At 53.5% G+C, this 22,062-nt stretch overlaps 1 protein-coding gene across 3 annotated transcripts in view; it reads right to left on the reverse strand.

Annotated features, from left to right (window-relative positions):
* The window catches only part of CFAP65 (cilia and flagella associated protein 65), a 41,230-nt gene that overhangs the window by 13,442 nt on the left and 5,726 nt on the right, over positions 1-22,062 (reverse strand). For 2 of the 3 annotated variants that reach the window (XM_023217446.2, XM_026450801.2), the window contains 9 exons: positions 21,579-21,763; positions 17,945-18,047; positions 16,959-17,125; positions 16,575-16,774; positions 16,156-16,301; positions 15,470-15,692; positions 14,885-15,150; positions 13,691-13,891; positions 12,045-13,501 (listed from right to left, as the gene is read on the reverse strand). In XM_023217446.2, the coding sequence (XP_023073214.2) occupies positions 12,932-13,501; positions 13,691-13,891; positions 14,885-15,150; positions 15,470-15,692; positions 16,156-16,301; positions 16,575-16,774; positions 16,959-17,125; positions 17,945-18,047; positions 21,579-21,763 (2,061 nt within the window). In that variant the 3' untranslated portion in view covers positions 12,045-12,931. Of the gene's footprint in view, positions 1-4,273; positions 4,403-4,728; positions 4,943-6,714; positions 6,844-7,343; positions 7,495-7,719; positions 7,879-8,743; positions 8,969-9,547; positions 9,794-11,517; positions 11,656-12,044; positions 13,502-13,690; positions 13,892-14,884; positions 15,151-15,469; positions 15,693-16,155; positions 16,302-16,574; positions 16,775-16,958; positions 17,126-17,944; positions 18,048-21,578; positions 21,764-22,062 lie in introns of those variants that run through there. The other variant, XM_023217440.3, reaches the window with a different exon arrangement.

Genomic DNA, 22,062 nt, shown 5'->3' on the forward strand with positions numbered 1-22,062 from the left:
CAACGCACACCTGAGAGGAAGTGGGCAACGCACACCTGAGGAGAATGCCCACAACGCACACCTGAGAGAAAGCACACAACACACACCTGAGGAGAATGCGCACAACACACACCTGAGAGAAAGCAAACAATGCACACCTGAGAGAAAGCGCACAACACACACTTGAAGAGAATGAGCGCAACACACACCTGAAGAGAATGCGCGCAACACACACCTGAAAGAAGGCAAGCAACACACACCTGAGAGAAAGCACACAACGCACACCTGAGAGAAAAAGCTCACAACACACACCTGAGAGAAAACACGCAACACGCACCTGAAACAAAGCATGTAATGCACACCTGAGAGAAAGCGTGCAACATGCACCTGGAAGCCTCAGTAGGAGTCAGGGAGGCCGAAGTCCAAACCCTCAGAAGGAACCAGTCTTAAATTTTTTCACATCTGAAGCGTGAAGAATAGTAACATTCAACACTGGTAAGTTTAGAAAGAACAGACTCAAACACAGGTGGATGGAGAGGGAACTGCTCAGCCTCTTGGATGGAATTTTGGCAGCATATGCCCTTTGACCCAGAAGTATCTGGGAAACCAATGCGTAGGAATAAAAGCACATATGTGTGCATGTACATATACACACGGATGTCTGTCACCACTTTCTTTGTAGTGGTCATGAAAAAAAAGCAGCTGGGAACAATTAGAGTTTCCAATAAAAGAGTGATTTAACGATTTAAAGTCCACCCATATTATGGCATATTATACAGCTATTTAAAAGAATGCGTTATATGTATTGATCTAAAGGAGATGTTACTGATATAATGCTGAATGAAAGCATCACTATTCCTGAAAGTAACAGGTATAGTATTGGGCTATCACTGTAAAAATAAGAAAGAGAATCACTCTGTAAATGTGTGCGTGTCTGCGTGTTGTGCAAATGCTGAGTGTGAAAGGCACATTCTGAGTCCTCAGCACCCTAGCAGCTGGTCTTGCAGAGGGGACTGTGGAGCTTCTTACTTTTTTTGCATAGCTCCTGTGTTGTCTGACTTGTTACAAGTGAGTAAAACACTGTTATTTTACTGGGGACACTGAGCAGTGGCAAAATTGGAAACCTTGCTAGTTTGGAGTCCTTTAATATTTCAGCCTCTCCTTTGTCCTCACTGCCTTCTGCCCTGGTCCAGTCCTTTTGTTTTGTTTTGTTTTGTTTTGTTTTGAGACAGTCTCACTCTGTCACCCAGGCTAGAGTGCAGTGGTGTGATCTCGGCTCACTGCAACCTCCACCTCTCAGGTTTCAGCAGTTCTCCTGCCTCAGCCTCCTGAGTAGCTGGGATTACAGGTGTGTACCAGCACATCTGGGTAATTTTCGTATTTTTAGTAGAAACAGAGTTTCACCGTGTTGGCCAGGCTGGTCTCAAACTCCCGACCTCAAGTGATCTTCCCACCGTGGCCACCCAAAGTGCTGGGATTATAGGCATGAGCCACCATGCCTGGCCCAGCCTCCCTCCTAAATAATTCCAACCCCTTTCCCTTCCAGCCCTCTAGTGTGGGCTTCTATGCCATCTTGCACCCCTCTATCTGGAGGACCACAACAGCCTCCCAACCTGTCCCCTTGCCTCAAGCTGCTAACCCATTCTCCTCCAGTGTGACAGGTCTTAAAAGCTGATCCTGTCTTTGCTCCTAACTTCCCGATGCCCATCCCATGATGTCCTCAGGAAGAAGTCCAAACTCTCTGAAGGAGGATTCCAAGGCCCTGCACGTCCTGGCCCTTGCCTACCTCCTCAGTCTCATTTGAGACTCTCCACTCTCTCCCACTCGCTGCCCCAGCCATGCGTTGTACACACCAGGCCCTCTGTCTGGAAGGCACTTCACGGCCTTTCTGCCTTTTCCCGCCAGGCTGTAGGTCTAACTTAGTTGTAGGCTAAGAACTTAGAAGGCTTTCCCTAGGAAGCCCTTCTGAAATGCTGCACACACCTCTTTCACAGCACATATGACCCCGCCACAGGAGGCTAGTCTGCCGCACCTGGAAGGAAGGGACTAGGCCCATCCCCATTTCTTTTTTTTTTTTGAGACGGAGTCTCGCTCTGCCGCCCAGGCTGGAGTGCAATGGCAGGGTCTCAGCTCACTGCAAGCTCCGCCTCCTGGGTTTACACCATTCTCCTGCCTCGGCCTCCCAAGCAGCTGGGACTACAGGCGCCCGCCACGTCACCTGGCCAGTTTTTTGTATTTTTTAGTAAAGACAGGGTTTCACCATGTTAGCCAGGATGGTCTCGATCTCCTGACCTCATGCTCCGCCCGTCTCGGCCTCCCAAAGTGCTGGGATTACAGGCGTGAGCCACCGCGCCCGGCCTCCATCCCCATTTCTATCCTGAAGACCAGCCCAGAGCCTGCATCTAGGAAGCTAGCAGTAAAGGTGTGGCCAATGAATTAAAGACTGCATGCGTGAACAAATGCTGTTAACCAGCATATTTGACATCTGAAAAGAATCTCCCCTTAAATGCAAGACCCTACAAAGGCCAGGGCCAGATAAAGCAGAGGCACGAAGGGAAGAAGGTGTGGAGGGAGTGGGGCGGCTGCATGGTTCCCTGCTTCCCCTGGAGCTCCCCCTCCCACGTGGGGTTCCTGCTTGCTGCTGCCTCCTGGCCCTCTCTGACAGGCCTTGGCAGGAGTAAAACTCTCCGTCTGTTCTTTATGAGCTCAGAAGAGACGGACTAGAATTTTCAAAAATAGCCTTCTAAGAAATTGAAAGGAAATATAACAACACAAAAAGCATAGGAGAGTCAATCTACTTAGAATCCTGGAAGAGGCACAGATTGCCTTCCTGCACCTCAGATGATCTCCTGATGGATGGGCCTGGCTGGCTGGGCATGCTGCCTGGGTTTCCCCCGCCTCTGTTTCCAGCAGCCTGGACCCTCTCCACAGAGAGCGTGAGTTGCTTGCTCCTACACAAACACCGGCGCGCAGTCCCCTCCAGGACACAGGCCAACACCGCTTTTTCTGCCCCCACCCCTCTCCCTGGAGCTCTGTAGGGCCTGGCTCCGGGCCCATTCAAAGAGCCCAGTGAATGGCAGGTCTGGAGCTCAAGGCAGTCCCTGGCCTTCCCCACCAGGCTGGCAGCTCTGCCAAGCTTCCCAGTCATTCAGGGCTGAGAGCCCTCAGTTACTCACAGTTCTGGCCCTTCTCAGACAGGAGCCCCCTAAAGTGCCAGTTTCCCCATCTTTCTCCACCATGCAGGAGAAAGGGGACAGTCAGAGAGTGAGGGGCCGCTAGTGCCCACCCGATGATGCAGACCCCACCCCTTTCACCCCACATTCCCCAAGGCTCTCTCTGCTTAGGCCAGCGAGTTCCTGATCACAGAAGCCCCCACCTGCCTATTTTCATTCTCCCCCACTCACTGCCATGCCCTGGCCAGACCCCTGGATCCCTCTCCCAAGTCTGACCCAGATGGAGACAGTTCTTTTTTCACCTCTCTTTAGCCAAGCAAAGTTGGAAGTCATCAAAAGGGAGTTTACTAGGAAACCAAGGCACATGGTGGAGGGAGGAAAAGTCCAGGCACGGAAGCAGGATGTTTGCTGGGCACAAGTTCTGAGCCCCTGGGGGAGAAAAGCCTCTCAGACAGGACCCTCAGGGGCAGCTCTGTCCCCGGCAGCAGGTCCCTGTCCTTCCCCACCAGAGACCCTCAACTTGCTCCCATTCAGGCCCAGCCTCCACTAAGCTGGGGCTGTGTCAGGTGGGCCGCAGCACCGAGCCACTGCGTACTATGTGGAAGCAGCTCAGGCTTCTTGCTGACTAACTGGGGTAGGCAAGGGCTCTGGACCGGACAAATCCAGCTTTGAACCTGGCTCTGTCCATTCATGGCCGAATGGTCTTTGCTGAGTCCTTAACCTTGCTGACCCTCAGCCTCCCTGTCTATGAAAGAGTCTAGAGAAGAGGAGTTTCCCACAGGATTGGAGGAGAAAAGGCTTGTAAAGCGCAGGTCCTGGTGTGCAGCAGATACCCAGTGAATGCGTCTCATTCGTTACGCTATTAAGGCCACTATGCCCAGGCTCCATCAGGGCAGTCCCACCACTTCTGAGCCTATCACCACGTCTCAGCCGGTGACAGGCCCCAGGTCCTGCTGGCAACCCCAGTCCCACCCTGGCCTCCACAGCCGTCAGTGAGAGACCCACTCTTCACCGACAGCAAGCAGCCAGGCCACCACTGGCAAGAGAGTGCAGCTCTTGTTCTCCTTCAGCCTCTAGGCACTTGTCTCCCAGGCCCCTTAGTGGCCCCCTTCAAACCATACCAGTCCAGGGGCACCACTCCGTTGTTCTTCAGGGCCAGGAATACCACGGAAGGTGGGGCCTTGAACGGTGCGGCCCCGAAATTGAAGTCAAGCTTTAAAGGGGTGAGGATGCGGGGGATCTGGCTCATGCTGTGTGGAACAGAGAAAGGGGGTCAGAGATGGGGATGGAGCCAGGGCAGGGCCCTCCCAGGGATGGCTGGCTTGGGCACTCCCCTCCCTCCAGGTGGGAACTGGAGAATCTGGGACTCAGGGACAAGGATGGGCTGGCTCTTCAGACCCTAAGCCAATTCCTCCCTTCCCTGGGCCCCTCCAGGGATGGGCAAGAACTGGGGAGCTCTTCCCTCAAAGAGATGGGAAACAGCTTCCTTGTTCTGGGAGTCTGGGTAGAAAGTTCCATGAACACCCCTAGATAGGCCCTGCCCCCAGCCCCCACCTGCACCCCAGGCTCAGCTCACCTGTGCCGGGTGGGCACCTTGTAGGTGAGCTCACAGGGGGTGGGGTCACGCTCCAAGTAACTGTTAAGTAGGTCCAGAGAGAAGAGGCGCCACAGGTGCTTCCGGGTGATACCCTCGGCACTGCCCATGGAGCTGATATCCAGGATGGAAAGCAAGGGGTACACGGCCACCAGGGAGACACAACACAGCTCCTGCTTCTCCCCAGCCTTGTTATCTGGGGAGAGGGGCGAGGAAGAGAGAAGTGGGCTTGCCTCCCACCCTCCCTGGAGGGGGCATGCAGGCCAAAGGTGCAGGAGTCCTGGGCAGTTGGCCCCAGGACCCTCATCAGGAGCACAGTGGACCCCTCTTGGGCTCTAGGGCATTTCCAACAACAGCCAGCCCTTGTCTGACACTTTCTGTGTACTGGGCATTGTCCTCGGTGCCTTATACACATGCCTGCACTTAATGTGCACCGTGATTTGTTTTCAAACTATTTTGTTTAATAACAGCTTTATTGAGATACCATTATATACTGGGTAACTTACCCTTTTAACACATACGATTCAGGGTTTTTTTTTTTTTTTTTTTTTTTTTTTGAGACGGAGTCTCGCTCTGTCGCCCAGGCTGGAGTGCAGTGGCCGGATCTCAGCTCACTGCAAGCTCCGCCTCCCGGGTTTATGCCATTCTCCTGCCTCAGCCTCCCGAGTAGCTGGGACTACAGGCACCAGCCACCTCGCCTGGCTAGCTTTTTGTATTTTTTAGTAGAGACGGGGTTTCACCGTGTTAGCCAGGATGGTCTCGAACTCCTGACCTCGTGATCCGCCCGTCTCGGCCTCCCAAAGTGCTGGGATTACAGGCTTGAGCCACCGCGCCCGGCCGATTCAGTGTTTTGTTTGTTTGTTTGTTTGTTTGTTTTGTATATTCACAGAGTTGTGCAAACATCACCACTATCTAATTTTAGAAAATTTTCGTCATCCCAAAAAGAAGGCTAGTACCAATTAGCCATCCCTCCCCATTCGCCCTCCGCAGGCAACTGCTAATCTACTTTCTGTCTCCCTCTGTCTATTCTGGACATTTCATATAAATGAAATTATTTAATATGTGGCTTTTTGTGACTGGCTTCTTTCACTTAGCTTAATGTTTTCAAAGTTCATGCAAGTGGTGGCAGGTATTGTGACTTCGCTTCCCTTTTCTGGCCTGTGTGACATTATTATCCCCATTTTTATTTATTTATTTCATTTCATTTCATTTTTGAGATAGGGTCTTACTGTGTTGCCAGGCTGGAGAGCAGTGGCACAATCACAGCTTACTCATGGCAACCTTTACCTCCTGGGCTCAAGCAATCCTCCTGCCTCAGCCTCCCAAGTAGCTAGGACTACAGCTGCATGCTAACACACCCAGCTAATACTTTTATTTTTGTAGAGGTGGGGTCTTGCTATGTTGCCCAGGCTGGTCTCGAACTCCTGGCCTCAACCAATCCTCCCACCTGGGCTTCCCAAAGTGCTGGGATTACAGGTGTGAGCCACCATGCCCAGCTTATTATCCCCATTTGAGACATGTGGAAACTGAGCACAGGGAGGTGAAGCAACTTGTTAAGGTTACAAGTGCTGGAGCCAGGATCCAGGTCCAGAGCCTCTGGCCCCAGTCCACACTCTTAATTTCCTTTCTATGCTGCCCTGGACTCCTTCCAACCTGCCTAGGGCAGGCTAGTAAGAACTCCATTTTACGGAGAAGGAAGATGATGTCCAGGGAGGCTTGGGAGCTAAGATTTCACAGTAAGTCAGCACAGCTCCTAACTCTGCACTGGGCATACGCACATATGGACACTCATCTGGACAGACACATCTGGTGTGCAGCATTTATGCCAGACACCAGAGGCACACTCCAGCACACCCCACTCACCCTGCCAGCTCTGCCTGATGCTTAGCATCCACTGCCTCACACAGCCCTCCCCCTTCATCCTGCACTTCCCTGGCCCTGACTCTCTATGCTAGGTGGTCTAGGTACCTCTGTGGGAAAGGAGAGAGTAGCTGATGGTCCAGGAGTACTGGGACTGGTGCTTGGGATAGGCAGTCAGGCAGATGGTGTCCTGGGACCGGGGTGGCATGCTCCCCTCTGTTCGGTCCAGCTGCAGAGCTGCTCAGGGATGATGCCGGTGGGTCAGTGGGTAGAGGAGGCCCAGACTCTCCTCCTGCTCCTTTGTAGATACCTTCCCCTGGGCACCAGGGGAGGACAGCAGGCCCTGAGGCTGGAAACAGGGACTGGAGCCCCTCCTCCCAGCCTGGGTCAGAGGGACCACACCCAACTTTGTGTCACTGGCACCTGCTAAGCACTTTTCCCCACCTAGCAGCCCTGTGAGGTAGGTGCCTCCTGTGGCCCCTTTTAACCGATGAGGAAGCTGAGGTTCAGAGGTGGGGTCTCGCTATGTTGCCCAGGCTAGAAGGCAGTGGCTCTTCACAGTTGTGATCATAGTGCACTGCAGCATGGAACTCCTGGGCTCAAGCAATACTCCCACCTCAGCTTCTTGAACAGCTGGGACTACAGCCACATGCCAATGTGCCCAGCAGGTTAACTGATCTTAACCAGTACCTCCTCCCACCTCCCCCCGGCCCCAGTCCCAGCTCAGGCCCAAGTACCGAGTGGGTGGTTGTCAACGGCCTCAGGGCTGCCCTGCTCCAGGTAGAGGCGGTAATAGAGGGTGCAGTTGCCATCATTCAGGAGGACAAGGAACCTGGACTGCTTGCTGTTCACCAGCACACTCCCAAAGTCCAGCTGCTTTTCCTTTGCCTGGAGGCCACAGTCAGCCAGCCGGGAGTGGGGGCTCCTCAAGGCCCACAGCCCCACTCTCCCAGCCCCATTTTCAGAGCATCCCCCAAGGAAGGGCAAGTTTGGGGTGTCCAGGGCAGAGGGCTCCTATCCCCTGCCCTCTTGAGGTGAGGTTCCCTGGGGCCTTCCCTCCCACATGTCCAGGCCCCTCCACCAGCCCCCTCCTGCCAGAGCCCTCCCACTCACAGAGAGGCTGCTGGTGAGCCCCACGCCCACCAGCCGGAGCATGTAGTGGGTGGTGGCAGCAGGGCTGGCATTTGGCGACAGGCCAGCTTCCCAGACCCACATCCCCACTTGGAACAGGTACTTGGTCTCCTCCAAAGGGCTGAAGGTCCACGTCAGCGTCTGGGGTCACAGAAATGATCCCTGCAGTGGCCTTCGGAAGCCCCTCCACGGGTACCCGGCCATCCAAGGCCCCACTGCAGGGTGTCATGCTATTGGCAGCCCTTTCTCAGAATCTACCCTGTGCCAGGCATGGTACACGGCACATGTATGGAGTCTCCCCAAGCCTCTCGATCCTATATCCCCACGGGGTCAGCAGCATTATTTCCATGCCTCATTTTCTGATGAGAAACTGGAGGTTCAGCGAAGTGGGGTCCCTTGCCCAGTAGTGAGGGTGGGAGCAGGGTGTCAACACTCCAGGCCAATTCCACAGGCTATGAGGCCTCTTGTCCCCCCAAGGGACTGTCCCTCGGGCTCTTACAGATGCCTGTGCTGGTGCTTCTTGTCCCAAGTTTGGCCTCCCCAGCCCGTCTGTAAGGCTCTAGACTAGGGACAGGGATCTGCTATTTTGAATCCCAGCCAGCACACCTGCTGTGACTACAGTCCTCTTCCTCACCCTCCCTGGTGGCTGGCCATTTGGGCCCAAATCCAGCTGCTGCAACCCACCCTCCCAGTGACCTCCCAGCTTTGGGGACCATGGATGGGGAGGTGACATGCCCCTCGGCCCTGGCATCAGAAACACTGGTTCTAGTCCCAGCCCTGCACAGCCTAACTTATGCTCTTAGTGAATGGCTGCCCCACCAAGCCTCAATTATTTGTAAAACGGTAGGGGGACAGTGAGAGTAATATTAACACCTCATCACCAGGTGGGGGAGGTTACTGTGGATGGAATAGGGGGTGCACTTGGCAAGTCTGGGCTATGATAGGCACAAGTAAGAGATGACAGAGGTGAAGGCTGCCGTCACTTGGCAGGAGGGGAGTCACTCACAAGTCTCTCATTGGGCTGGATTAGCCCCCTGGAGGGCTGGACAGCCAGCAGCTTTCGGTGCTGCTCAGAGACCCTCCACTCGAACTGCAGGGGCAGACGCGAGGGGTTGCGGAAGGTGAAGGGGCTGGTGGAGGAGCAGCCCACCCAGGTGGGCTTGAAGTAGAGGCTTTTGTGGGTGTCCAGCTTCAGCTGCAGGGGCTCCTCCCGGCTGTACATGCTCACCTCCTAGAGCCAGAGGAAGGAGGGCAGTGCCCTGACCTCACTCTGCAGTCCCAGCTCCACCCACACGTCCAGGAAGCCTTGGCTAGGCAACTTTCCCCCCTTGGAGCGGGCAGTGAAAGGCCGTCTGTCAGCCTGTATACTGGCAGTTTCTGTCAAAAGCAGAGTCAGTGGTGACTGGCCCAGGAGATAATTCTTGAAAAGAACTCAGGGCCTGAGAGAGGATCTATAGACCATTTCACAGCGCCAGACATGGACCCACCACCCCAGAACCTATTGCTGGCCTGGCCCCAAATATCCCTCTACCACCTGCAGGTGTCTTGCCTCCCCCAGATCCTTCCTCTGGGTTCTCTGCACCCTCTTTCTTGGCCTCAGACCCCACGGGGTGGACAGGCAAGGTCCTGAGGGGTGGGAAAGTTGTTCACAGTGTGGTCAAGGGGGTTCCTTCCCTACTATGCTACTTCCTGGAGGGGAAGTGGCTCCCTGGAAATCTTAGGGGCCAACCCCAGAATGTGGCCTTGAAAAGGGTGGTTCAAGATTATGGCCCATTCCCAAGGACCCAGGTCCCCTACCTCTGCCTCCTACCTTGAGATACTGGGGGGAAGCATTGCACTGCAGGTAGAACGTGTGCTGCTTCCAGGAGCTGCCCTTGGGGTAGGTGCAGATGAGGAAGATCTGGTGGGCCCCGGGTGCCACAAGGCCCGAGGTGGGCCGAAGGATGACATCTGAGCCTCTCTGGGGGGCCAGGCTGAAGGTCAGCAGCATGCAGTCTTTGTTGACCAGGAGCAGGCTGCGGTAGGTGGGCTCACCGGAGGACACTGCCGGAAATAGCTGGGGGTGGGAGAGGAGGAAAGCGGTCCCCCGCTCAGAGTTCCACCCTGCAACACACTCAGGGCCGAATGGGGACTTGGGAGGAGTTGTCTCCAAGGAAATCCGAGGTGCTGCCCTGCAGCCCAGTCAACGCCCTGGGAACAGGGAATTGAAGGATGCCATGAGCTGACACCAAAGAATGCTTTTGTTCTCCAGAGACCTGCAGACAGGGAGACAGGGAGCCACAGGCCCCTGGGAAACTCAGGCCTCCAAGGCCGCTCCTCAAGGATAAAGTAGAAGTTGTCTCATTTTAGGGTGTCTTTGCATCACCCTTTGGATAACTCATTTTCAGAGAACCTGGTCCAGAAGTTCTGGGGCTGCAGTAACTAACCCCTTTGGGCCAGGTGCGGTGGCTCACGCCTGTAATCCCTGCACTTTAGGAGGCTGAGGCGGGCGGATCACTTGAAGCAGGAGTTCAAGACCAGCCTGGTCAATATGGTGGGCCCCATCTCTACTAAAATTACAAAAATTAGCCAGGTGTAGTAGCATGCATCTGTAATCTCAGCTACATGGGAAGCTGAGGCTACAAAATCGCTCGAACCCAGGAGGCAGAGGTTGCAGTGAACCAAGATCACACCACTGTACTCCAGCCTGGGTGACAAAGCAAAATTCTATATCAGAAAATAGAAAATAAAAAAGCAAGTAACCCCTTCTAGATGATTCTCATGCAGGTAACTGATGGAAACCAGCCCGGACAATCTCAGCTCCCAACATTCTTCAGGCATCCAGGGTGTGGCCACCACCAGCTGAGAGCTGAGCAGGCTGCAAAACACAAAACCTGCAATCCCTGACCAGTGGTCCCCATCCAGCTGGGGTGACAGTGCCTGTGTGTGAGCCAGTGAGGGAGTGACACCAGATCTGCTGGGCTGCATAAAGGCCACAACCCACCAGGAGGAACTGCCAAGGGAAGGGGGCTGAGGGAGGTATTGAGGGGGACTCTGTGAGGCAGGAAGGCCTTTGGGAAGCAGCGGCCTCCAAGCTGAATCTTGGGGTGGCATAGGTTTGGGATAGGAAGGCAGAAGTATAGGTGGTGAGGGGAGCAGAATCAACCCAAAGTGATGCTTTTCCAGCAACCAGAAGTCTCATGCAAAACCTCCAGGCGATGGAGACTGGAGGAGACATCGAAGGCGAAACTAGATTGGAAGCCAGAGGTCTGGCCCCAGGCTCTGTGCTTTTCAGCCCTATGTCCTCTTGCTTGTCAGGTCAGGGCTTCTAAGGGCCTTGGGGTGGCCTGGGAATTATGATCTCCTGAGGATGGGACTGGCTGTCACTCTCATAGGGCAGGGTGCTTCCCAAAGGCAGGGGCTGCTGGTGTGGCTGTCACATCCCTGGGCCCGAACCCAGGACTTGGGGCACCCAAGCATTCAGTAAACAGGACACAAACAAATACAGGAGCTGGAGGGTTTTGAACCTGAGAGTCACAGGGGCCAGTGAGTATCTCCAATGGAGCAGTAAGGAGCCAGCTGTCCAGGCCCCAGACTCTCCCCAGTCCCAGTGTCAGGGCCCAGGAGCAAGTCCTCAACTGGCCCAGATCCCCAGAATTGGCACGGCGGAGGTGGGAACAGCCAGGGAGGGTGCAAAGATGTGTTTCTGAGGCCATCAGAGAAGGGGAGAGGGATCTGCAGGCCAAGGCAGAATCTAGGGCTCTTCTCTCTCCCTCCCACTGTTGTTGGGGCCACACTCACCTTGGGGACATCTAGGGAATACTGGGGGATGTGGTGCTCAAAGCCAGAGAAATAGCTGTGGCCTTGCGCCCGCACCGTCAGGCACCAGGATGGGCACATGGTACAGTCCTCCTCAATATTACTGTAGTTCTGCAGGACCTGCAGGGGGGCCAGACCCACGGAAAAGCTCAGAGTCCTGTGTCTGCCCTGTGGGGTGCCCCACCTTGCCCCTCCCTGCCCTTGTGCTGCAGGAGTCCTACACTGGACACAGACAGGAGGGCCTCCCTGGGAAGACAGTGCAGAGAACACGCATCCCAACCAAGCCCCTCCCGTGGGGAGCTAGGCCCTGCGTCCATACAGCAATGCTCCCTTTAGTCCCCACAACCCAGGAGGAGGGTGGGGCTGGGATGTGAAAGCACCATTCATTCTGTAGGAATGAGCCTAGAGAAGCGCTGGCCAATAGAAATATCATGTGAGCCACAAATGCCAGCCGCAAATGTCATTTTAAATGTTCCAGTAGCCACATTAAAAAAGTAAAACACGTGAAGTTAATGTTAATAGTGTATTTTATTTAACCCAATAGATCTAAAATCTTATCACTTTAACATATAACCAATATAAAATTAGTAATGAGATATTTTACATTCTTTTCATACTAAGTCTTTGAAGTCCAGTGTGCATTTTACACTCACAGCACTTCTCAGTTGGGACCAGCCACATATTAAGAGCTCAGTAGCCACGTGTGGCTGACAGTGGCTGTACTGGACTGTGCAGGTCTATAGCCTGTAACCTAAATATCTGACAGGCTCAGCAGAGCCAGGCGTCTACAACCTTGTTCCTACAAACCTCCACATCACCCCACTGCCAAGGCATTAGGATGGGGGCAACTAGAGCCTCCACTTTGGAAAGCCTCCTCAAAAGATTGGATGTGGTCCTAGGTTTAGAGATGACAAGATCAGGACTCAGAGACATTAAGGAACTTGCCCAGGGTCACATAGCTGGTAAGTGACCCTGATCTTGACTGCACAGCCCTACTCTTCTCTGGGTCCCAATACCTTGGCCACTGGGCAAGGGCAGTGGGGTGGGCAGAGCCAATAAGAAAGGGACAGGCAGGACTAATGGATGAGGAGAGAGCATCATGCATCTGGGGCCAGGACAGCAGGGCTGGGGACAGCCAGCACTCGGAGTTCCCTGACCCAGGGAAGCTGAGCTAGAAGCCCCTCCCATCACAATCATCGGGTGCTGCTGACTTTGTCTCCAGGCCCAGGTTCCTGCCCACTCAAAGCTCCTTTAGAGGGACCACTTCTTAATTCAAGTACTAGTAGAGAAGCCAGGAGGCCTCCTAGCCAGGAACCCAGGGAGTGTCCCCCTGTGCACCCAGTTTTCCCAAACAGCTCGATGTCAGCTGAGTCCTCCCTTGGAGGGGAGGGGAGACTTACATAAGAATGAGAAAATCAGATGGACCTAGCTGGGCCAGGAGCTTTGGAGGAGACAAACCCATAGGGGCCGCTGTCCAGCCAACAGAAAGCCTGGCATGCAGCGGATGGAGCCCGAAGCCGCCCTCGGTCACCCCCTGCCACCCCACCCAGCCGTTCAGGCTCCCAGCAGAGGCCCCGCATTCCTCCCTCTCATTGTGTGCACACACCTTATAGATGGCAAAGGCTTCGAGCTCCACCGCATAAAGGCAGTTGGGGTGAGGCGGCTGGAAGTGCAGGCGCATGGCCATGGACTTGAGAGGGGGCACGTCACAGGTCTCCGGGGTCACCCAGAAGGGGCAGTCAGACCTCCGCGTCCAGACAACCATGATCTTGCCCTTGGTGTGGTTCCTCAGGCACAGGGGTATAGGGTTGGGGGCCTCAGGCCCTGGGCAGGCACCAAAGTCTACCTCGACGGGCTCTATACTGACGGGTGGGGGGAAGATGGTCATGTCGCTGGTGCCGTCGAAGAAGAACTCGGTCATAGGGGGGATGTAAGGGTACTGTGGGGCCGGCAAGTCCTCCAGATCCTGCATGGGGAAAGAGGTAGACAGGGCCCAACTGCCATTCCTCTTGCTATGACCCCTCCTGGACACACTCCTGTCTAGAAAAGGCTGCACCAGTCACCCCGACTACTAATGGTGCCCATGGGACCCTGGGGGCACGGGATTGCCCAAGAATCACTAGGGAAGGGATATGCAGCTGGGGAGGGCATGTACCTGGATGGGAATCATGAGGGCCCCGTTCTGGTCCTGTGCCAGCGTCTTCTCCTTCAGCATGGCATCCAGGATGTCAGGGGGGTAGAGCGTCAGGCCCCGGGCCAGGTGTATACGGTACCAGGTGAGGTGCTGAGGCTTCAGGATGGCTGGCTTGGTGGTGTCCGAGTGGCAGGTCCCCATCAGGTCCAGGAACAGTGGGTCCTGTGACATTTGTCTGTGTGTGATGGGGCATGGGAGGGGTGGTGGGGCAAGGGGGTTGCTGGGGGGTTGAACTGAGGACAGAAGCTGGGCAGACAGGGTAACAGGCAGTGGAGCAGAAGCTCCAGGTGGCCAGTGAGCGAGCACTCAGCAGTGGTCTGGCTCAGCCAGGGCACAGCAGGAGTCCAGGGAAGGTCAGGAGAGAGCACCCCTGTCCTTAGGACACTCAGCCATTGCCCACCCTCCCCCTCTGCCATGGTCCCTGGGCATTCTCCCACCCACCCTACGGCCAGCCCAGAGGCCTGCCAAACTAGAATTCCGGCCCTCCCAAGGGAGGAGAATATGCGGCCTCATCAGGCCTCCCTCTGGGCTTCTGTTCTTTCCTCCATTCCCAAGGCCTCCCCTAGCCCATACTAAACCGTCACGAGAATCAGAGAAAGGCACCCATTCCTCCAGATACACAGACACAGCCTGAGCCTGGGCACTAGCTCAGGGAGGGATTATGGGTTACATTTCAGCCCCGTTTGCCATCTTGGCCAGGCCCCACTCGTCAGGGCACAGTGTATCTGATCATGCCCAGGGGCCGAGGGTTGGGGTCTAACTTGAAAGCTCCCTGCCCTATGCATGCTATGTGGGGTGGCTCCAGGGAAGAATTAGTCTGTGAAGTCATGGAAGGCAAAGAAAAGGCAAAGCCTGCGGGGCTCGGCGGGAGAGTGGGGTCCGCGGGTCCAAATCGCCCTCTCCCACGCCATGAGCACGGCAGCAGCAAAGTGCCTGGCCTGGTAGCAGGGCAAGACTAGCACCGAGTGATCTCCCCTGTGCCCAGGCCGCACGCTGGATCCAAAAGCTAGGGCTGGGACCCAGGAGTGGGAGACGACCAGGCAGACAGCTCTAGAAGTTCCAGAACACAGGGGAGTGCCCACCAAGCCTTGTCACCATCACTGGGCCCCAGGGGAGCCCCTCCTCCCTCAGCCTCACGCCCTCCCCACGACTCACCTGGTGGTGGATGAGACAGGCCACACGCCGAAAGCAGATGATGGGGTGAGTGGGCTGGAAGGCACAGTGCAGGGTCATGCGGGCTTTGCCCACCAGGATCCCGAAGGCAGGCCTGATGCTAAAGACACTCTCCAAGCAGTCGATGGCAAACTGGAAGTAGGCCGTGCAGTCCGACTGGTTCTCAATCCACAGGGGCTGCTCGGAGCGCTCCCCAAGGTTGACCCAGCTGAAGTTGACACAGTAGTGCTGCAGGGACACAGCAGGGCCTGGACACAGGAGATGGGGTATCAGCTTCCCCAAGAATGTCTTAGACAAGGTCCCACTGAAGGGAGGTGGTACTCTCAGGGCCAGGCTACAGAGGCCCAGAGCCCTGGCAGCCTGAGCAGAACTCCAGCATCACTGGGTGCCCGTGGGACTGGAATCTCCAGGCGGTCACAAATGATTCCCCACGGGGCCACCAGAGGGCAGCAGACACCCAGGCTGAGGCAAGGTGGCCCTGGCTCTTAGGAGCAGGGAAGGAGCTCTTCAGAATCTTCAGCATGGGCTGCTCCTGTCCCCAGGGGAGACCGCTGGGGTCACCAGTACCTCTACAGAAACCAACGACTTTGAGCAGGGTCTTGGAGGCACAGCCAGAAGGCATGATGGAGAAGTAGTCCACAGTCCTGGTGTCCAGAGTCTTGGGGTGGAAGAACACTGACACGAATTTCTTTTCTCCTGGGAGCACGACGCCACAGGCTGTGGGGCATGAGAAGGCCTGGTCTTCGGCCAGTTCATCCGGGGAAATTTCAATCCTGAAGGGGGCATTTACCTGTAGGGCCAGGTAGAAGGACAAGGGGTCAGGCCACGGAGTGGAGCAGTGTACGATGCGACAGTCTATGCGTTGTACTGGTGTGCCCAGCCAAGGGGGTGGGGGCAGCTGGCATCCAGGCTGTGCCTCACTAGCCAGACTGCCTCCACATTCTGGAGAGAAGGAGCCGAGTCATGTGCCCCGCGCTGGACCTGCCTTTTAATTCTCCCCAAGGTACTATCACAGCTAACTGTGGTCCTGGGGTCAGGACAGTCTTAGGGCTGCTCGTGGCTCTGGCTGGGGTATACCCCAGCCCAGCCCCCAGCTGAGGAGAAGGACACACCTATTGACAGCTGACATGGGTTATATGAGGCTTGGGGCCAAAGGTGTAGAAAGAAAGGGGGGCATTCAGTAAGGCGGTGATTTTAGGAGACTCCAGTCCTGGAGGCCATGAGTCCTGCCGCCCCTCCCGCCTGGTGCCTACCGCCGACGGGTTGTGTAGCCTGATCTGCCTCTCCGAGGTGCAGCCCACAGCAACAGAGCCGAAGTACAACAGCTTCTGGAAGCCCTCGGCATCCTGGTCCTCCAGGCACTTGTGCTTTATGCTCACCAGCAGCTGGGCGCACTTGGCTGGGTCAGAGATGGGGGAGTCTTGGGGGACCACCAGGGCCTCTGTGGCCCCAGCTGAACAGCCCCTCGAAGAAGGCAGATGGCCCCAGGGAAAATTTAGTCTGTAGCATCATGGAAGACAAAGGCAAAGCCTTCGGGGCTGGGGGGAGGGCAGGAGGCCAGTGGAGGCCCTGTGGGGGCCAAGCCAGATGGGAGGTGGGGGACACTGAGGCCTGGAGGCCCCAGAAGGTGCAGCAGGGGCCAGTCTGGGGATGGTGGGAGGTTGGGCCTCACCCACAGCCTGCAGCTGGATGCTGCTCCTCTGCCGGCTGCCCGCCCCATACCAGCACGTGGCCTGCACCTCGTGGATGACGGCTGCAAGGGGCTGAAAGGTCACCTTGATCTGAGAGGCCTGGCCTGGCTCCAGGAGCCCCATGGTTGGCAGCATCTGGAATGGGCTGGAGAACTCCCAGGTGAAGAAGGTGGGCAGGTCCCTGGGGGTGGGGGGCAGGTCAGGGCACCGGGCTTCTGGCCCCTGCTCCTGCAGTAACAAGTCAGGGATGCTGGGCAGAACCTCAGACTACCCTACCCCCACAAGGGTATGCCTGTCTCTCCTGCTTCCAGACACCCTCCTCTCAGCTCTTGCTCTCCCCGCCTGCACTTCAGCCTCTTCCTCACCCCACATTATCCAGGCAGAACCAGGCCTCCGTCGTGTCCCCCACAGCACACATGGGCAGCTGCAGGGATGGCGGGCACATCAGTCTGTGGCAGGGCAGGGTGGCCCGCAGGCCCACACAGAACATCCCCTCCGCTTTCTCAAACCACAGCTGGTCCACGTACTCCTTCTGTAGTGTGAGGCGGGGCAGAGGCAGTCACCCATCAGTGGCACTCAGGGACTGCACATCCAGCCCACCCTCAGCTACCCCCAACACAACCACTGAGGGGAGGGCCGGGCCATGGTCCCCACGTCAGACTCATAGCTGGGCACCTATGGTGTCTTGGTCTCAAAGATTAGAGTCTCTTTTGTAGAAAAAGTATTTTGAGGAAATGTGGGTGAGGGGTGGCAGGAAGAGGCCAAGGCATGTAGAAGGGGTTCCTTTTTTTTTTTTGGTCGGGGGGGGGTCTCGCTCTGTCACCCAGGCTGGAGTGCAGTGGTGAGATCTCAGCTCACTGCAACAGCCACCTCCTGGTTCAGGTGATTCTCCTGCCTCAGCCCACCAAGTAGCTGGGACTACAGGCATGCGCCACCACACCCAGCTAACTTTTGTATTTTTTAGTAGAGATGGGGTTTCGCCATGTTGGCCAGGCCGGTCTCAAACTCCTGGCCTCTAGTGACCTGCCTGCCTCGGCCTCCCAAAGTGCTGGGATTACAGAAGTGAGTCACCATCCCCGGCCACGGAACGTAGGGCTTTCTGATGGTCAGTATGATATTGCAGCCTCTACCCCCAGCATCCCCTGGGGAACGCCCTCTGTCTAATGAGATGAGGGGCCAAGCCCTTGACAGGGCCTCCCAAGCTGGATTGCTGCTGGAGTGGGCAGCGTGTGTGTGTGTGTGTGTGTGTGGCAGGGCGGGGGGGTGCTCCTGGGTGCTCTGTCCTGCTTTCTGTTCTGAGGTCACTGTTCCCAGGTGCCTCCCTGCCCTCACTCACTATGGCAGACCTTACCGCCTCCAGAGGCCGGAAGACGATGGGGAGTGTGAGGGTTATGCCTGGGCTCAGGAAGATGGGCTGAGGGATGACTGTGAAGAAGAACTTGGTCTTGGGGGGCCTGCAGGAGAAAGCCGGGAGGTGAGCACCTCAGATCAGGGCTCAGAACAACTGAGGCAGGAAACGAGGGAAGCCCTGCAGCCAAGGGAGCTTGAGTCCTTGGGACCACAGAGAAAGAGATCAAGAGATGAGCACGTGGAGGTGGAAACTCAGGGATTTGGTTGCAAGAGGACCCGTTCTCCTCCTCCCCCTCCTATTCTCAGAGATCTTCACTCTGAACAAAAAGGGAGTAGTGTTTGTACCTCTGATGAGCATGGAGGCCTGAAAGGGACAGGGACAGGGAAGGGTTGCCCAGATTTTAAAGAGTCCCTAAGCACTGAGGCAGGGGAACCAAAGCTGAGGAGGGTGGGACCGGGGATGCCTTTCGAGAGACCTCAGCAGAGCTGTAGCATCCCACAGTGGGTCAGAACCACAGCTGCTGCAGACTTTCAAAACATTAATAAGATGATGACATTGTCAGCAACTTTACACCAACAAATGTTTAAATTTAGATGAAAAAAAACAATTGCTATAAAAATATAATTTATCAAAACTGGCCCAATAATTGTACAATAAATATTATGGCTGCTCTGCCTAAAAACACCAAAAAATGGAATGGGTGGTCAAAAACCTTTCCACAGGCCAGGCACAGTGCCTCACATCTGGAATCCCAGCACTGTGAGAGGCTAAGGCGGGAGTATTATTTGAGCCCAGGTGTTCGAGACCACCCTGGGCAACATGGCAAGATACTGTTTATATAAAAAAAAATTTTTTTTAATTAGCCAGGCATGGTGGTGCATGCCTACAGTCCAAGCTACCTGAGAGGCTGAGGTAGGAGGATTGCTTGAGCCCAGGAGGTCATGGCTACAGTGAGCCATGTTAATCCACTATACTCCAGCCTGGGCAATAGAGCAAGACCCTGTCTCAAAGAAACAAGAAAGAAAGAGAGAGAGGAAGAAAAGAAAGAAAAGAAAAAAAGAAAGAAGAAATTAGATAAACTTTAATGTGCGTTTATGAGAAAACCTCTCAACAAAGCAGGAATAGAAGAATATTCCCATAATCTGACGAGGTATACACTTTTACAGAAATCCTACAGGAAATCAGTCCTACCAGACAGCTTATGGTGAAACACTGCAGTCCTTTACTCTGAGATGATAAACAAAACAAAGAGGCCTCTATAACCACTTCTGTTCAACACTTTTCTATTTAACAACGCAGTAAGGAAAGACAAAAGGTGTGAGGAGTAGAAAGAAAAAAATAATGTCATTTTCCATTTAAAATACAAATGTGTGCATGAAAAAACAAGAATACTAACAAATAAATTATCAGAACTAATAAGAGGATTTGCCAAGACACTGAACACAATACCTATATAAAAATGACATTTTAAAAACTAGCAACAGACAGAAATAAAACAACTAAAAAGTACGTCATATATAACAACAGCAAAAATATAAAATACTTATGAATAAATCTAACTAAAGATGTGCTAAATGTCTATGGAGAAAACTTTATACTTTATTGAGAGACATGAAAAATAACCTAATGAATATAGAGATAGCCCGTGTTCATGGATTAAAAGACTCAATATTGTAATGATATCATTTCTCCCCATATTCATCTATAGGTCCAATTAAATCCCAATCAAAATCTCAAGAAGTGTTTTATGTGCATATATGATCAGCTGATTTGAATATTTATATAAAAGATCAAAGGAAGGGCCAAGAATAGCTAAGACAATCTTGAAGAAGAATTAAGGCTGGGTGCAGTGGCTCACGCCTGTAATCCCAGCACTTTGGGAGGCCGAGGCGGGTGGATCACGAGGTCAGGAGATCAAGACCATCCTGGCTAACACGGTGAAACCCCATCTCTACTAAAAATGCAAAAAATTAGCTGGGCGTGGTGGTGGGCGTCTGTAGTCCCAGCTACTTGGGAGGCTGAGGCAGGAGAATGGCATGAATCCTGGAGATGGAGCTTGCAGTGAGCCGAGATCGCACCACTGCACTCCACCCTGGGCAACAAAGTGAGACTCCGTCTCAAAAAAAAAAAAAAAGAAGAAGAATTAAGTAGGAGGACTTATACTACCAGATATCAAAATTTACTATTCATAAAAATCAATTCCATGTAGATAAAAGACAAATATTAAAAGGCAAAAATATAAAGTCTTTAGAAGATACTAGAGGAAAATATCTTAATGACCTCGGGGTAGAAAAGGACTTCTTAGGAAAAGCATAAAAAAACACCAATCATAAAAGAAAAAGACTGATAAAGTTGATACCTTTAAAATTCAGAACTTTTGGCCGGGCGTGGTGGCTCAAGCCTGTAATCCCAGCACTTTGGGAGGCCGAGACAGGCGGATCACGAGGTCAGAAGATCGAGACCATCCTGGCTAACACGGTGAAACCCCGTCTCCACTAAAAAAATACAAAAAACTAGCTGGGCGAGGGGGCGGGCGCCTGTAGTCCCAGCTACACGGGAGGCTGAGGCAGGAGAATGGTGTAAACCTGGGAGGCGGAGCTTGCAGTGAGCCGAGATCCGGCCCTGCACTTCAGCCCAGGCGACAGAGCAAGACTCCGTCTCAAAAAAAATAAAAAATAAAAAATAAATAAAATTCAGAACTTTTATTCTTCAAAAGACACAATAAAGACAGTAAAGACAAATCATAAGATGAGAGAAGATATCCACAATGCATAACTGGCAAAGGGTTTTTAATTGGGATAAGAACTTATACCAAAAAGAAGAAAGAAAAGATAATGTAATAGAAAAATGGCCACAGACTTGATCATAAATTTCACACATGAAGAAATGCAAAGGGTCAATAACCTACCAAAAGACACTCATCCTCATTCATCAGTAATCAGGGAAATGCACATTAAAACCACAAGTTACCATTACTGGCAAAAATTTTAAATTCTGACAATAGCATTTATTGGTAAGGATGTGGAGGAATGGGAACTCTCTAACGCTGCTGGCGGGCGTCTAAAGAAATCTGTGCACTTTGGGAAATAATTTGTTTTAATCTACAGAAAGTGAACAGGTACATGGCCTAAGCCTCAGCAATTCTACTCCTGCGTCTATTCCCCAGAAAAGCCAGAAGGTGGAGCAAGGTGGCAGAATAGCTGGCTCCATCCTGCAAGGACACCAATTTAACAACTACGCAGAAAAACAAACAAACAAACAAAAAACCACTTTCATAAGACCCCAAAATCACGTGAGCCTTCATAGTACCTGGTATTCCCCAGAAAAACTCTTGTACTTATGTCACTGGACACATATACACGAATGTTGGTAACAGTCCCAAACTAGAAACAGTCCAAACCTGCTTCATTCTGGATGAATGCATTATGGTACAGGCACACATTGGGACACTATACCACAATGAAAAAGAATGCACTATAGTTGAACAATTATTCATACTGCACGTGTTTTAAACACTCACTGGCTTTTATATGGCATGTTGAAGGTTTTTTGTTTGTTTTGTTTTGTTTTGAAGAAAGCCTGCTTTCAGGGCTCAATGCTCTGGCACTGGGTCCTTGATCCCTTACACTGGTACCTGTATTTCATCTTCTGGAGTTTCAAGGATCGATTTTTCAGAACCAGACTCCTTGTGGTCTCCTTTCCTAGCTCCCAGCCTTTCCAGTGCAGCTCCTCGGCCACCTCAATGCCCCAGATGACCCTCTTCTTCACTCTCTCCTGCTTCTTTGGGGAGTGCATCTGAGTGTCCATGGAGCTTGCAAGCTGTTCGGGTGGCAGGGAGAAGGGGGAGCAGAAAGGATGTATCAGCAGGGTAGGATGCCAAGATCCAGAGAAAAGGTGAAGGTCTTCCTCCTCCACCACCAAGAAAATAAAGGACAAGACAGAAAAACAATGATTGACACCACCCCTCACCCCTGGGGGATGGTCTGGAGACAGATAGTGAGAGGCAGGTAGGCCCTGAAGTCAGATATCACCTCTTCCAAGACTGGAACTGTTTTGCAACTAGAGCCCCTGCCCCTGAAGCTTTCCCTGGGCAGCCCCATCAGCCACTCTGGGCAAGC

The sequence above is a fragment of the Piliocolobus tephrosceles genome, chromosome 11 (genome assembly GCF_002776525.5).
Source record: "Piliocolobus tephrosceles isolate RC106 chromosome 11, ASM277652v3, whole genome shotgun sequence".
NCBI classification, from domain to species: Eukaryota; Metazoa; Chordata; class Mammalia; order Primates; family Cercopithecidae; genus Piliocolobus; species Piliocolobus tephrosceles.